The sequence below is a fragment of the Phocoena sinus genome, chromosome 13 (assembly GCF_008692025.1).
Source record: "Phocoena sinus isolate mPhoSin1 chromosome 13, mPhoSin1.pri, whole genome shotgun sequence".
In the NCBI taxonomy this organism is placed as follows: domain Eukaryota; kingdom Metazoa; phylum Chordata; class Mammalia; order Artiodactyla; family Phocoenidae; genus Phocoena; species Phocoena sinus.
The window spans coordinates 61732962-61749109 of NC_045775.1; the positions used below are offsets into that span (position 1 = coordinate 61732962).

The 16148-nt window shown below is 39.8% G+C and overlaps 1 protein-coding gene across 5 annotated transcripts in view; it reads right to left on the reverse strand.

Annotated features, from left to right (window-relative positions):
- The window catches only part of EXOC6B (exocyst complex component 6B), a 729400-nt gene that overhangs the window by 6222 nt on the left and 707030 nt on the right, over positions 1–16148 (reverse strand). For all 5 annotated transcript variants that reach the window (XR_004352738.1, XM_032652455.1, XM_032652454.1 and 2 more), the window contains one exon: positions 1541–1653. Coding sequence is in view for 4 of the 5 variants with exons in the window: in XM_032652455.1 (XP_032508346.1) it covers positions 1541–1653 (113 nt within the window). In the remaining variant the exon portion in view is untranslated. The remainder of the gene's footprint in view (positions 1–1540; positions 1654–16148) is intronic.

Consider the following 16148-nt stretch of genomic DNA (forward strand, 5'->3'; position numbering starts at 1 on the left):
CCTCTAATAAAGAGTCTTCGACGGGAGATCTTAAAGCCATGGGCCTCACCACTGGGAGGGAGGGGAGACTGCTGAGGAGCTCCCGTGTGTCAGGGCTGAATTGCCAGGGCTAGTCAGGGCTAGGCCCTGGACTAGCAAGGGTATTGTGTGTGCCAGGAAGCTGGCTGGGAACAACCCTTCACCTGGCACCGATGGGGGAAAACCCCTGTAACCACTCCCAGCCCCAAAGGAACTGGTAAGCCGAGGGTCACTCTAAGGACCAAGGAGAGAGGAGGGGGCCAGCCAGTCGGCACCAGACTGGTTCAGTAGATTAGTATGTCAGGGTGGGGACAACTCACAGGGTAGGGATATTAGTGTAGTCACTAGTGTCAATGAGGAGACCGGAAGGACTTGCCTCAAAGCGATGGAAAAGGCCCAAGTGAATAATATACTTACTCTCTAGATATCCTAGGGAAGAAGGTCATTGGGAGAGAGAACCATGGAAACAAAGTCAAAATGGAAACATCAGTCTCTGTCTTGATCTGGAGAAAGTCAACTCTGGGCTCTTGGTTTCTTGGCTCCAAACACACACCTCTGCCCCTCCCCTTCTCTCCACTGTTATACTGTACAGTAGGAAGGTACACCTCAGCCTCTGCTTCTGTCTAAGGCTCCACTCTGGCCTCCTGGACTCTGATCCTTGCCTTGCTAGGATTTGAGACATGCTTGGCTGGCTATATACGTAGACTTGCTACACTGTCGAGATGCAAGGCACTCTCCTAGGAAGCTGCTAAGAAGCCAGCGGTTATCTAGTTTGATGACAAGAAAAAGCTTCCCTTTTACATGGGTCTTAGTCTCTGGTCTGCCAGCTCTCAACTAGGTAAGCTAAAGCCAGAGCCAGGCTACAATGAATAGCAGATTCCAGCATCTGGGTGACTTATTGGTTAGTGAGATGCTCCGGACCTGGCTAACTCAATCTCAGTGGAAGCATCTCTCCGTCAGAGATGCTACAGCCCTGTAGCAGGACTTCTGCGGGCCAGTGACTGCCTAAGGCAAGAATTAGGCACCTCCAACACAGCTTTCTTGGGAAGCTCAGTCTGGCAGGGGCGGGGCTTGGAGGGGCAGGTGAAGGCTTCAGTAATTTCAGGAGCTTCTCTGCTAGGAGCCAGAAGCCATCTGTTCTGTGGGGCTGTCCCCTATCCATCATCATACTCCAGATGGCTGGGGCCAGGCTCACTCTGTTCACCAGGCTGAACGGAGCCCCAAACTAAGGCATCTTCCTTTCTCCTCTCGTCATCTCTAGGTAAGCTCTGAGGTAATGTCAGAGCCCAACTGACCCATACTTGCCCTAGCTTGTCAAGGCTCAGGAATTAAGAGGCCACAAGAGGAAGACTGGCTTGCCAAATCCAATGATGGAGACTGCTGAGAGCACCTATGGAGACTTTAAGAATGGGGCCTCTTTGCAGTCTTTTCAAGGTATTGGCAAAGAGAAAATTATCCTCTATACCAACCCGCCATCCCCATTTCCCCACCCCCCAACACAGACCACTGGATGGGTACTCACTTCTCAAGCAGGGTCAGAGCTGTCACAGGGTTTACCCGGAGATACTTGCAGGTGGGCTGACCATAGTCAGCAAGGTAGGTTGACCAATCCCACTGGAGGAAGAGATCTAAAAGCTGTAAAATATCCAAACCCCCACCCCAGTAATTCATCAGACAGATAAGACAAATCAGGATCTCAGAACCCCCTAGCATCCTTCACTACCACCTATAGTAGACTTGAAGCATGAAATTTAAAACATAGTAAGAGAAAGAATGGCTACGGACTGTATCGCAATTAAGAAAATAAATGAGTAATCACTATAAGGCAGAGTCATCTCTTCCATAAGGGCTGTCATGCTGCTAAGAGTACATGCTCTTAGCAGACGGCTCTCAGAGGCAGGCCTGTAATGAAACTAACATTGGACGGAATCAAAACACAAGACTATCCTAATAATCACTCATTTGCTTAATAAATACTTGTGAAATGCCTTCCATGTGCCAAGCACCATTCTAGGAGCTCAGAATTCAACAATGAACAAATAAAGGTGGATGTGTCCAGTACCACATATGCAACTATATGAGCTTTCAGGTTGGAAGGTCTGGGTTCAAGTACGAGTTTCATGACTTGCTGCGTTGACTTTGCCCAAATTACTCCGTTGATATAGCCACATGCACATGCCAGAAACAAACCAGACACACAGACAACACAGAAACGCTGAACCAAGGCATAAATGGGCCATGCAATATTTACATGAGGCAATATATTACACCTGTGTGGACACTGGCTGAACAGATGGAAACCTGTTAACTAAATATATTTTGTCAAAGGCTTTCTTTCCCAGCCAGCTTTAGCCTCAGGTATCACTCTAATAAATATTTTAAAATTGTAACTGAATAAAGCTAAAAAAGAAAAATGAAATCAGTGCCTTTCAAAGGTAGGGGTGATGAAAGGGAAGGTGCTAGCTCCCCTCTATAAACTTCTAGAGGGGTCACCATCCCAGACTCACATCATTACATAGAAGAAGGGCCTTCGAGCTGGCTTTCTAGCAATGAGATACATATAAGTGCTTTTGGACTCAAGACATTTCTTTACTTCTCCCTTTCCAAGAGATAACAGTTGATGAAGACTGTAGATGGCTATCACTCCGTGCAGAACAAAGAGAGGCCTAGAGTCAATCCAATGCCAGAGCCTGGGCTCTTAGGCACACCTTCTTCCCTTGTCTGTCTTCACTGCCCAGCTGGGCAAATGGGCAGTATGGGCCTTGCCCTACTTGGCCAAGCTTCCTCTTCTATCCACTCTCTTAGAATGGCTGTTATGAACTTCCTCAGACAGGATGGGAATTGGCTGAAGTCCCCCAAATTTTGCTAAAACAGAGAAAAGCCCCTACACCCTCAGCCAAGAAAGGGATGCTAAAGATGAGAGGAGAGGGGGAGAGAGACAGACACGTTGGTTGGCCTGGGTCAGCACGGCCCCAAAAGGCCCTCTCAGGTCTCTTTTAGGTCACGCCTATGTTAGTTGGCAAGTAAAAGGGCTTCTACCACTTCCTTTTGCTGTCCCCAGGCCTTGCAGAGCTCTGCTTTAGAAGAAATATTTCCTTGACTTCCTATTCTAATCTTAGTATTTCTATCCTATAGTGTCCAAAGACCCGTCAAGACAGTTTCTCCTAGGGAGCATGACAGACACTTGGAGTGTCCCTTGTTCTAAAGGTCGTCTACAAATATGATTACGCTTTTCCTCCAAATCCCAAGGAAAAAACTATGAAAAAGATAGCATTTTCTTAATTAAATTTTTTTCTCAGAAAATTAAAAAAAACTTTTACTGTTTGCATGCTAGGGAGCTAACAAAAGAAAGGTGAAAGAAAAACAAATAAGTTTAATTGGAAAAACATGAAAACATGATTTCTTAAAGCTATTTCAGGTATTACTTTTCAGATGTGGACATATATATGCATTTAATAAAACTACCTTCTCTACTATCGAATTCCTAATTTCAGTGATGGAATTAATGGTATCAGTATTTTCTGATTTACTGAAAAGAACACCATGTCTTTTGGGGCTGATGAAGCCTGGGTAAATCACCAGTGGGGTGTGGAGGGCAGTTCATTACTCAGCTCTAAGTTTTCTATTTTTAAATTCTTGCTGAAGTCTCTCAATGCCAGTGCTGAGACTAAGAGCTCTGGGATGACAAGCTACCTAATTTATCCCACTCCAGGCATGGAAGCTACACAAACTCTATTAAGCTCAACCAGTATGAGCCTGTAGCTCACACTCTGCGTCTGTGCTGCTTTCTACAGTTCTTTTCAGTGGCCTGTACCTAGGTCTGATGGCCTCCTCTGAGACAGATGGACACATACTAGAGTCTGGGTGGGACTTAACTAAGTTAACTGCCTTGGGGTGCAGTTCTACTGGATTCCTTAGAAACAGTGTTAGAATAAGAGAACAAGAAAACTGGCAGGCCTGTTTATCAATACAGCACTTTGGTCTCTAGACTATGACTTTCAAAGGTGAACCAGGCCCTCTCAGCCTAGTTCTCTGCATGCAATGGCCTTGTTAAATCTCAATAAAGTCTCTCTCAAGGATGCAGAACATTCAGTCATCACTAACGATCACATTCTTTTTTATTTTTAAAATTTTTCATTTGGAAATAATTTTCAATTTATCAGAAAGTTCTAAGAATAGATGTAGTATAAGGAGCACCATATACCCTCCTCCCAGATCCATCCACTGTCAACATTTTACCCCATACACTCCATCATTTGTGTTCTCTCTCTCTTTCTTTGCACACACAGTATCTCTTTTTGGAGTCTCTTGGGAGTAAATTACATATATCATGACCCTTTATCCCCAAATATTTCAGTGTTCCTAAGAATTAGGGCTATTCTCATACATAATCACAGTATGGTTTTTAACTTTAATAAATTTAATATTGATCTGTCCATACCCTAATTTTATAAATCAACCCAATAAAATCCTGCATAGCATTTTTGTTTATTTAGGATTAGGTATTACATTTAGTTATCTACTGAGCCTACTTTAATCTGGACTGTTTCCACAGTCTGTCTCTTTCTTATATGATATTGACATTTTTGAAGGATGTCAACTCTTCAAAAGTTCCCTGTCTCCTTTTTCCCCCCTTAGTTTTGGTTTATCTAATGCTTATAATAAGATATAAGACATGCATTTCGGGCCAGAATATTACATGTGATGTTATGTCCTCCTCAGGGCATCACATCTGGAGGTATACAATATACAGTGTTCATTTGTCTCTCATTGGTGATATTGATTTGGATCACCCAGTCAAGACGTTGTCTGATTTCTCCACCATCTAGGTATTATATTTTCTTTTGCAACTAGGAAGCAATTGAGGAGACAATTTAAGACCATGTGAATATACTGCTCCTGGTTAAAATCTCCCCTTAGGTTTAGCATCTATCGAGGATTCTTCTTCGCTTTGGTCTTCCCTCCATGTTTATCAGTTGTCACTCAGCACTCTACCATAAGCAAGCGCTCTCTCCTTCTCCCCCATTAATTTATCTATTTTATTATTGGTATGGATTCATGGGTTTCCATTTTTTCAATGGTTTATATTCATTACTATACCTAATTACTTTGATGCTCAAATTGTCCCAGGTTTGGCAAGCGGGAGATCTGTCAAGCTACAGCCTGTGTCCTTGTGACATGCCCCCATGATTTTTTTTTTCAGGACTTCCTTACTTTCTGTCATAATAAGGTGTTGCAGGTTCATCTGGTATCTACCATGCCCAGCTCTGAAATCAGCCATTTCTCTGAACAGCCCTGGTTTCTTTTAGTGGGAAGGTTATTAGAGATCAAGATTTGGGTGCTAGGTGTGCTCATTGCTACTTGGGGACAATCTATGGGGAGTTAAGCCCTCTCAGTGCACAGAGCTAGGAAATATATGCATATAATCCACATACACACACGCACACATATACACATACATGTGTACTTATATAAGCATGTATGCACACACATTTTAGAGATCATGAGTTTACACCAATACCTCCAATTGTAATCATTCTCACAGAGTTTTTTGCCTTCCTCTATCCCATATATGCATGTGCTTTCTTCCACAGTGAGAATCCTGGCTCTCAACGACATCATCTCATTCACTAATTTGCTTAATCCTATAATATATCTAAAATCAGTTCAGAATTGTTTGTATATACCACTACAAAAAAAAAAAAAAAGAGCCTGCTAAAAAGAGTTTGAGATTTGTTTGCAATTTCCTCTCCCAACTTGAGTGTGTATAATCAAAGCCTATGCTCATAAGCCACTTGGATTAGCCCTTTTTAAATTTTCCCTTCAGTTTGGTTATGGTTATTCATCTAAATACAACTGGGTTCATTTGTTTCCATTTGCTTTTAGTTTTAGGCTCCTCCCTCCCATCCTTCTTAATTTTTTACATATGTAGGACATTAACATGCTTCCAAAAGTCAAAACAATACAAAAATGTTAACTCAGAAAAGTGTCACTCTTTCCTTTGTTGTATCCCTTTCACCCCAATTCCTACCATGCCTTATAGGTACCCAACTCCATTGTTTTTGGATTTGTCCTTCCTATGTTTCTATTTGTAAAGCTATGCAGATACACGTATGCTTTCCTATTCCCTCCTTTTTCTGTCACAGAAAGTAGCATACTATATATGCATTTTAAGGCATCTTACTTCTTGATGTTTGTAAGTAGGTGGTGGATGGAGAAGAAAAAAGAGGAGCATCAAAGGTGGGAGACTGAACTTAAGATCACTATTCCTCAAACTTTATTGAGTATCACTTTTGCAGTTTTTACCACATCCTCATGCCACACGTGTTATTATTAACTTAACATTTTTGTTTGTATTGATTCATATTTTGGTCATTATAATTTTGTAAACAATACTTTACATCATTTTCACAAATGGGAAGCCATTCATACTTGTCAGAAATAGAAGATAACTCAAATACTAGCACCACAATGAGACGTTCCCTTTGGCATCACAAAGACTATATAACATGATTTAGTGTTTAATGGTTATTATTTTGAAATAATTTTAGACTTACATACAGGTTGCAAAAATAGTTTAGACAGTTCCTCTATACCCTCCACCCAGCTTCTCTAATGTTCACATATTATATTACGATGATCAGAACCAAGAAATCAACATTGGTACAATACTATTAACTAAACTATGATTTCATTCCATTTTCACCAGATTTTCTACTAATGTCCTTTTTCTGATCCAATCCAGTATCCCACATTTCATTTAATCATCATGCCTCCTGAGACTCTTCCAATGTGTTATAGTTCCTCATTCTTATTTTTCAAGACCTTGATACTTACACTTTACTTTCAGTCATTTAATTTTTTTTTTTTTTTGGCTGTGCCACACAGCATGCAGGATCTTAGTTCTCCGACCAGGGATCAAACCTGTGTTCCCTGCAGTGGAAGTGCGGAGTCTTAACCACTGGACCGCTGTAGAAGTCCCCAGTCATTTATTTTGCAGAATGTCCCTTAATTTGGGTCTGCCCAATATTTGTTTATGGTTAGATTGAGGCAGTAGTTCTCAACTAGGGGAGATCTGGCCTCCCATGGGACATCTGACAATGTCTGAGACATTTTGGGTTGTAACAATGCTGGGTGATGGCAGTGGTGGTGATGCTCCTGGCATCGAGTCAGTAGAAGCCAGGAATGCTGCTAAACATCCTACAGTGCTCAAGACAGCCCCACAACAAAGAATTACCAGCCCCAAATGTCAATAGTGTTGAGGTTAAGAAACTCTGGATTGAGGTTATACATTTTTTTTTTTTTTTGCAAAAATACTGTAGAAAAGGAGTGATACTGCCCCCTTCTCAGCGCATCATATCAGGTATATATGATGCCCACATACATATCTCATTATTGATCATTTGGTTAAGGCGGTGAGTTTCTCTACTGCAAAGTTATTACTTTTACCTTTGTAAATAATTAATACATTTCTTATGGGAGATATACTTTAATACTATGCAAATATCCTGTTTCTCCTCAAACTTTCGTCCACTACCTTTAACATCCATTGGTGGATCCTGCCTACAACAATATTTATTATTAATATTGATAATATTAATAATTTTAATATATGTAGTTATTAAATGGAATTCTCCTGTGAGGAAAAGTGCTGTCCCTTTCCCTCCATTTATTTATTTGTCCAATTATTTATATCAGCATGACCTCACAGATATTTATTTTATTTCGTGGGTTATAATCTAATACAATCATTATTCATGTTACTGTTCAACTTATTCTGGCTTTGGCCATTAGGGGCGCCTTCAGACTGGCTTTCCTGTGTATTTTCCACCAGTCCCTATCCTTTCTTGAACAATCCCTTACTTGCTGGCACTATAAAATGTTCCAAGCTCATCTTGCACTTTCCCTGCCCTTGCTTTGGAACCAGTTACTTCTCCAAGGAGCTCTATCTAGTTCCTTGTTTTGGGGAATGGTTTTTAGAAACCAAGATCTGAGCACTTAGCATGCTCAGTTCTACTGAGGTGTTATTGCCTCTAGGCCCTCTCAGTGGACAGAGCTAAGAAATATATGTATGTTTATTAACACATCTATATCTTTTGTGACTATATTTTAAAATCATGAGTTCATATTTGATGTCTATGATTCCAGTCAAACACCAGAGGATTCATTCTCTCCTTCCCTCTTTCCTTATTTATCACTTCTTTCTCTGATAATGAGAAACCTGGCTCTCATTATATTTTACTTATTGGTTCAGTCCTAGTGCAGTATAAAGTAGTTTCAGAATAGCTAATCCATACCCATGTGAGAAAAACAAGTTTACTAACTAGAGTATAGTATTTTCATACAGTTCTTTTTTGTCTTTAGCCTTAAAATCGCCAGTCAGAATACTGGTTTTAAATTTTTTAATTTTTAAAATTAAGTAATTAATTAATACCTTTATTGGAGTACACTTTACAATGGTGTGTTAGTTTCTGCTGTATAACAAAGTGAATCAGCTACACATATACATATATCCCCATATCTCCTCGCTCTGGCGTTTCCCTCCCACCGTCCCTATCCCACCCCTCTAGGTGGACACAAAGCACTGAGCTGATCTCCCTGCGCTATGTAGCTGCTTCCCACTAGCTATCTATTTTACATTTGGTAGTGTATATATGTCCATGCCACTCTCTCACTTCATTCCACTTCCCCCTCTCCGTGTCCTCAAGTCCATTCTCTATGTCTGGGTCTATATTCCTGTCCTGCCTCCAGGATCTTCAGAACAATTTTTTTCTTTAAGATTCCATATATATGTGTTAGCATACAGTATTTGTTTTTCTCTTTCTGACTTACTTCACTCTGTATGCCAGTCTCTAGGTCCATCCACCTCACTACAAATAATTCAATTTTGTTTCTTTTTATGGCTGAGTAATATTCCATTGTATATATGTGTCACATCTTCTTTATCCATTCATCTGTTGATGGACACTTAGGTTGCTTCCATGTCCTGGCTATTGGAAATAGAGCTGCATTGTGGTACATGACTGTTTTTGAATTATGGTTTTCTCTGGGTATATGCCCAGTAGTGGGATTGCTGGGTTGTATGGCAGCTCCATTGTTAGTTTTTTGAGGAACCTCCACACTGTTCTCCATAGTGGCTGTATCAATTTACATTCCCACCAACAGTGCAAGAGGGTTCCCTTTTCTCCACACCCTCTCCAGCATTTGTTGTTTGTAGATTTTCTGATTATGCCCATTCTGACCAGTGTGAGGTGATACCTCACTGTAGTTTTGAGTTGCATTTCTCTAATGATCAGTGATGCTCAGCAGCTTTACATGTGCTTCTTGACCATCTGTATATCTTCTTTGAAAAAATGTCTATTTAGGTCTTCTGCCCATTTCTTGATTGGGTTGTCTGTTTTTTTGATATTGAGCTGCATGACCTTTATATATTTTGGAGATTAATCCTTTGTCCACTGATTCGTTCGCAAATATTTTCTCCCATTCTAAAGTTTGTCTTTTCATCTTGTTTGTGGTTTCCTTTGCTTTGCAAAAGCTTTTAAGTTTCATTAGGTCCCATTTGTTTATTTTTGTTTTTATTTCCATTACTCTAGGAGGTGGATCAAAAAGGATCCTGCTGTGATTTATGTCAAAGAGTGTTCTGCCTATGTTTTCCTCTGAGAGTTTTATAGTGCCTGGTCTTCCATTTAAGTGTCTAATTCATTTTGAGTCTATTTTTGTGTATGGTGTTAGGGAGGGTTCTAGTTTCATTCTTTCACATGTAGCTGTCCAGTTTTCTCATCACCAGTTATTGAAGAGACTGTCTTTTCTCCATTGTATACCCTTGCCTACTTTGTCATGTATGAGTTGACCACAGGTGCATGCGTTTATCTCTGGGCTTTCTATCCTGTTTCATTGATCTATATTTCTGTTTTGGGGCCAGTACCATACTGTCTTGATTACTGTAGCTTTGTAGTATAGTCTGAAGTCAGGGAGTCTGATTCCTCCAGCTCCGTTTTTTTCCCTCAAGACTGCTTTGGCTATTTGGGATCTTTAGGGTCCCCATACAAATTTTAAGATTTTTTGTTGTAGTTCTGTAAAAAATGCCATTGGTCATTTGATAGGGATTGCATTGAATCTGTAGATTGCTTTGGGTTGTATAGTCATTTTCACAGTATTGATTCTTCCAATCCAAGAACATGGTATATCTCTCCATCTCTTGGTATCATCTTTAATTTCTTTCATCAGCATCTCATAGTTTTCTGCATACAGGTCTTTTGTCCCCTTAGGTAGGTTTATTCCTAGGTATTTTATTCTTTCTGTTGCAGTGGTAAATGGCAGTGTTTCCTTAATTTCTCTTTCAGGTTTTTCATCATTAGTGTATAGGAATGCAAGAGATTTCTGTGCATTAAATTTGTATACTGCTTCTTTACCAAATTCATTGATTAGCTCTAGTAGATTTCTGGAGGCATCTTTAGGATTCTCTACATAGAGTATAGAGAGGTTATCTGCAAACAGTGACAGTTTTACTTCTTCTTTTCCAATTTGTATTCCTTTATTTCTTTTTCTTCTCTGAATGCTGTGGCTAGGACTTCCAAATCTATGTTGAATAATAGTGGTGAGAGTGGACATCCTTGTCTTCTTCCTGATCTTAGAGGAAATGCTTTCAGTTTTTCACCATTGAGAATGATGTTGGCTGTGGGTTTGTCGTATACGGCCTCTATTATGTTGAGGTAGGTTCACTCTATGCCCACTTTCTGGAGAGTGTTTTCATACATTGGTGTTGAATTTTGTCAAAAGCTTTTTCTTCATTTATTGAGACGATCATATGGTTTTTATTCTTCAATTTGTTAATATGGTGTATCACATTGATTGATTTGTGTATATTGAAGAATCCTTGCATACCTGGGATAAATCCCACTTGATCATGGTGTATGATCCTTTTAATGTGTTGTTGGATTCTGTTTTCTAGTATTATGTTGAGGATTTTTCCATCTATACTCATCAGTGATATTGGTCTGTAATTTTCTTTTTTTGTAGTATCTTTGTCTGGTTTTGGTATCAGGGTGATGGTAGCCTCATAGAATGAGTTTGGGAGTGTCCCGTCCTCTGCAATTTTTTGGAAGAGTTTGAGAAGGATGGGTCTTAGCTCTTCTCTAAACGTTTGATAGAATTCACCTGTGAAGCCATCTGGTCCTGGACTTTTTTTTGTTGGAAGATTTTTAATCACAGTTTCAATTTCATTACTTGTGATTGGTTTGTTCATATTTTCTATTTCTTCCTGGTCCAGTCTTGGAAGGTTATACCTTTCTAAGAATTTGTCCATTTCTTCCAGGTTGTCCATTTTATTGGCATAGAGTTGCTTGTAGTAGTCTCTTAGGATGCTCTGTATTTCTGCGGTGTCTGTTGTAACTTCTCCTTTTTCATTTCTAATTTCATTGATTTGAGTCCTCTCCCTCTTTTTCATGATGAGTCTAAGTGTTTATCAATTTTATCTTCTCAAAGAACTAGCTTTTAGTTTTACTGATCTTTGCCATTGTTTTCTTTGTTTCTATTTCATTTATTTCTGCTCTGATCTTTATGATTTCTTTTCTTCTACTAACTTTGTGTTTTGTTTGTTCTTCTTTCTCTAGTTCCTTTATGTGTAAGTTTAGATTGTTTATTTGAGATTTTTCTTGTTTCTTCAAGTAGGCTTGTGTTGCTATAAACTTCCCTCTTAGAACTGCTTTTGCTGCATCCCATAGGTTTTGGATCATTGTGTTTTTGTTGTAATTTGTCTCTAGGTATTTCTTGATTTTCTCTTTGATTTCTTCAGTGATCTCTTGGTTATTCAGTACCATATTGTTTAGCCTCCATGTGTTTGTGTTTTTTACGTTTTTTTCCCCTGTAATTGATCTCTAATCTCATAGCGTTGTGGTTAGAAAAGATGCATGATATGATTTCAATTTTCTTAAATTTAATGATGATTGATTGGTGACACAAGATGTGATCTATCTTGGAGAATGTTCTGTGTGCACTTGAGAAGAAAGTGTAATCTGCTGGTTTTGGATGGAATGTCCTATAAATAGCAATTAAGTCCATCTTGTTTAACGTGTCATTTAAAGCTTGTGTTTCCTTATTTTCATTTTGGATGATCTTCCCATTGGTGTAAGTGAGGTGTTAGAGTCCCCCACTATTACTGTGTTACTGTCAATTTCCTTTTTTATAGCTGTTAGCAGTTGCCTTATGTATTGAGGTGCTCCTATGTTGGGTGCATATATATTTATAATTGTTATATCTTCTTCTTGGATTGATCCCTTGATCATTTTGTAGTGTCCTTACTTGCCTCTTGTAACATTCTTATTTTAAAGTCTATTTTATCTGATATGAGTATTGCTACTCCAGCTTTCTTTTGATTTCCATTTGCATGGAATATCTTTTTCTATCCCCTCACTTTCAGTCTGTATGTGTCCCTAGGTCTGAAGTGGGTCTCTTGTAGACAGCATATATATGGGTCTTGTTTTTGTATCCATTCAGGGAGCCTGTGTCTTTTGGTTGGAGTATTTAATCCATTCACGTTTAAGGTAATTATCCATATGTATGTTCCTATTACCATTTTCTTAATTGTTATGAGTTTGTTTTCGTAGGTCCTTTTCTCCTCTTGTGTTTCCCACTTAGAGTACTTCTTTTAGCATTTGTTATAGACGTGGTTTGGTGGTGCTGAATTCTCTTAGCTTTTGATTGTCTGTAAAGCTTTTGATTTCTCCATCGAATCTGAATGAGATCCGTGCCGGGTAGAGTAATCTTAGTTGTAGGTTCTTCCCTTTCATCGTTTTAAATATATCATGCCACTCCCTTCTGACTTGTAGTGTTTCTGCTGAGAAATCAGCTGTTAACCTTATAGGAGTTCCCTTGTATATTATTTGTCATTTTTCCCTTGTTGCTTTCAATAATTTTTTTTTGTCTTTAATTTTTGTCAGTTTGATTACTATGTGTCTCAGTGTGTTTCTCCTTGGGTTTATCCTGCCTGGGACTCTCTGCACTTCCTGGACTTGGGTGGCTGTTTCCCTTCCTATGTTAGGGAAATTTTCGACTTATAATCTCTTCAAATAATTTCTCGGGTCTTTTCTCTCTCTCTTCTCCTTCTGGGACCCCTATAATGCGAATGTTGTTGTGTTTAATGTTGTCCCAGAGGTCTCTTAGGCTGTGTTCATTTCTTTTCATTCTTTTTTCTTTATTCTGTTCCGTGGCAGTGAATTCCACCATTCTGTCTTCCAGGTCACTTATCCATTCTTCTGCCTCAGTTATTCTGCTATTGATTCCTTCTAGTGTATTTTTCATTTCAGTTATTGTATTGTTCATCTCAGTTTGTTTGTTCTTTAATTCTGCTAGGTGTTTGTTCTTTAATTGTTCTAGGTCTTTGTTAAAGATTTCTTGTATCTTCTCGATCTTTGCCTCCATTCTTTTTCCAAGGTCCTGGATCATCTTCACTATCATTATTCTGAATTCTTTTTCTGGAAGGTTGCCTATCTCCACTTCATTTAGTTGTTTTTCTGGGGTTTTATCTTGTTCCTTCAGCTGGTACATAGCCCTCTGCCTTTTCATCTTGTCTATCTTTCTGTGAATGTGGTTTTTGTTCCACAGGCTGCAGGATTGTAGTTCTTCTTGCTTCTGCTGTCTGCCCTCTGGTGGATGAGGCTATCTAAGAGGCTTGTGCAAGTTTCCTGATGGGAGGGACTGGTGGTGGGTAGAGCTGGGTGTTGCTCTGGTGGGCAGAGCTCAGTAATACTTTAATGTGCTTGTCTGCTGATGGGTGGGGATGGATTCTCTCCCTGTTGGTTGTTTGGCCTGAGGCAACCCAACACTGGAGCCTACCTGGTTCTTTGGTGGGGCTATTGGCAGACTCTGGGAGGGCTCACACCAAGGAGTACTTCCCAGAACTTCTGCTGCCAGTGCCCTTGTCCTCACGGTGAGCCACAGCCATCCCCCGCCTCTGCAGAAGACCCTCCAACAGTAGCAGGTAGGTCTGGTTCAGTCTCCTATGGGGTCACTGTTCCTTCCTCTGGGTCCTGATGTGCACACTACTTTGTGTGCGCCCTCCAAGAGTGGAGTGTCTGTTTCCCCCAGTCCTGTCGAAGTCCTGCAAGCAAATCCCACTAGGCTTCAAAGTCTGATACTCTAGGAATTCCTCCTCCCGTTGCCAGACCCCCACGTTGGGAAGCCTGACATGGGGCTCAGAACCTTCACTCCAGTGGGTGGATTTCTGTGGTATAAGTGTTCTCCAGTTTGTGAGTCACCCACCCAGCAGTTACGGGATTCGATTTTATTGTGATTGCACCCCTCCTACCATCTCTTTGTGGCTTCTCCTTTGTCTTTGGATGTGGGGTACCTTTTTTGGTGAGTTCCAGTGTCTTCCTGTCAATGATTGGTCAGCAGTTAGTTGTGATTCTGGTGCTCTCGCAAGAGGGAGTGAGCACACGTCCTTCTACTTCATCATCTTGAACCCATCTCATCATCTTTAATTTCTTTCATCAATGTCTCATAGTTTTCTGCATACAGGTCTTTTGTCTCCCTAGGGAGGTTTATTTCTAGGTATTTTATTCTTTTTGTTGCAATGGTAAATGGGAGTGTCTCCTTAATTTCTCTTTCAGATTTTTCATCATTATTGTATAGGAATGCAAGAGATTTCTGTGCATTAATTTTGTATCCTGCTATTTTACCAAATTCATTGATTAGCTCTAGTAGGTTTCTGGTAGCATCTTTAGGATTCTTTATGTCAGTCAGAATACTGGTTTTTAAATTACTTAGTTTAGTTCTTTTCTTCCTCACTCCTTTCAGTGTGATTATGCTATCCTTTCATAATTTAGATTTATTTTTCACTGCTTGTATTCAATTTGGACCCCCACCCCACCACATACTGGTTGGTTTAAATCATTTATTTTGGGGAATGAGTCAGAGCTACATAAAAAAGTATACTCAGGGGGCTTCCCTGGTGGTGCAGTGGCTAAGAGTCCACCTGCCGATGCAGTGGATGTGGGTTCATGCCCTGGTCCGAAAAGATCCCACATGCTGTGGAACGGCTAGGCCTGTGAGTCATGGCCGCTGAGCCTGCGTGTCCAGAGCCTGTGCTCCGCAACGGGAGAGGCCACAACAATGAGAGGCCCGTGTACCGCAAAAATAAATAAATAAAGTATGCTCAGAAGTATCGTTCCCTCCTCATCCCAGCTAAGCTGTTCTATTCTCCCCATTTCTTTCTACATCTTTCCTATCGACCCTTCGCAGGGTTCTGGTTTATCCTTCTTTTACTTCTTTTGTACAAATGAGAAGATACATGTGAATTTTCTTATATCCTCTTCTTTCTCACCTGAAGGGTAGCATGCAATAGATACTCTTTTGCACTTCTAGTTTTTTCACTTAACCGTCGTCCTAGAACTCACTCCAAAAGATGCTAATTCCTTATTAATGATCATATTCTTGATTTACTCATATACATGTGGTTTTTGTAAACTAGATAAGTCATTTTCAAGGGACACATCAGACATTATGTTTGGGGGCATTTTATCATTTAACTGGTGGAAGAGGAGTGTTAGATATTTTCAGAGTAGAACATACTGATAAATGTTATGGCTACTTCAATCAAAAGCAAACTCAACCAATCATTAATGATGCTTTGACCTCAAACACAGAGTTATTTGTTTATGATATTTATTGGAACAGGAGAATTAAACTCATGTAGTAGTTGATGTGACATCTTATAAACTGCATAGGTTAATAAAAACTGTAAATTATGTGATTATTGGTTATTATACAAAAATGTGTACAAGTAGGAAAGGATAGGACAAGGAAAGACATTTGAATCAGGTTATACTAAACAATCTACTATGATGGAATATCTGTTTTCTTTTTTTTTTTTTTTTTTTGCCTCCTCATGACTTTTATGTATATGACTTCTAACTAGGGCTTTGGCAGTTCTAAAGCTGTCTCTAATATATTTCTGTTATTTCAGAACATGCTCACGGCTTAATAGGACTCAAATTACAATTCTGATTTCATGCGGGTGGGGGAGAGGGAAGGACAAAGACCCAGAAAGGACGAGCAAAGTGCTGAAAATCACAAAGTAGACAAGCGGTAGAGATGGCTTGATGGTTTACATTCCCCAAGATACCATAGCT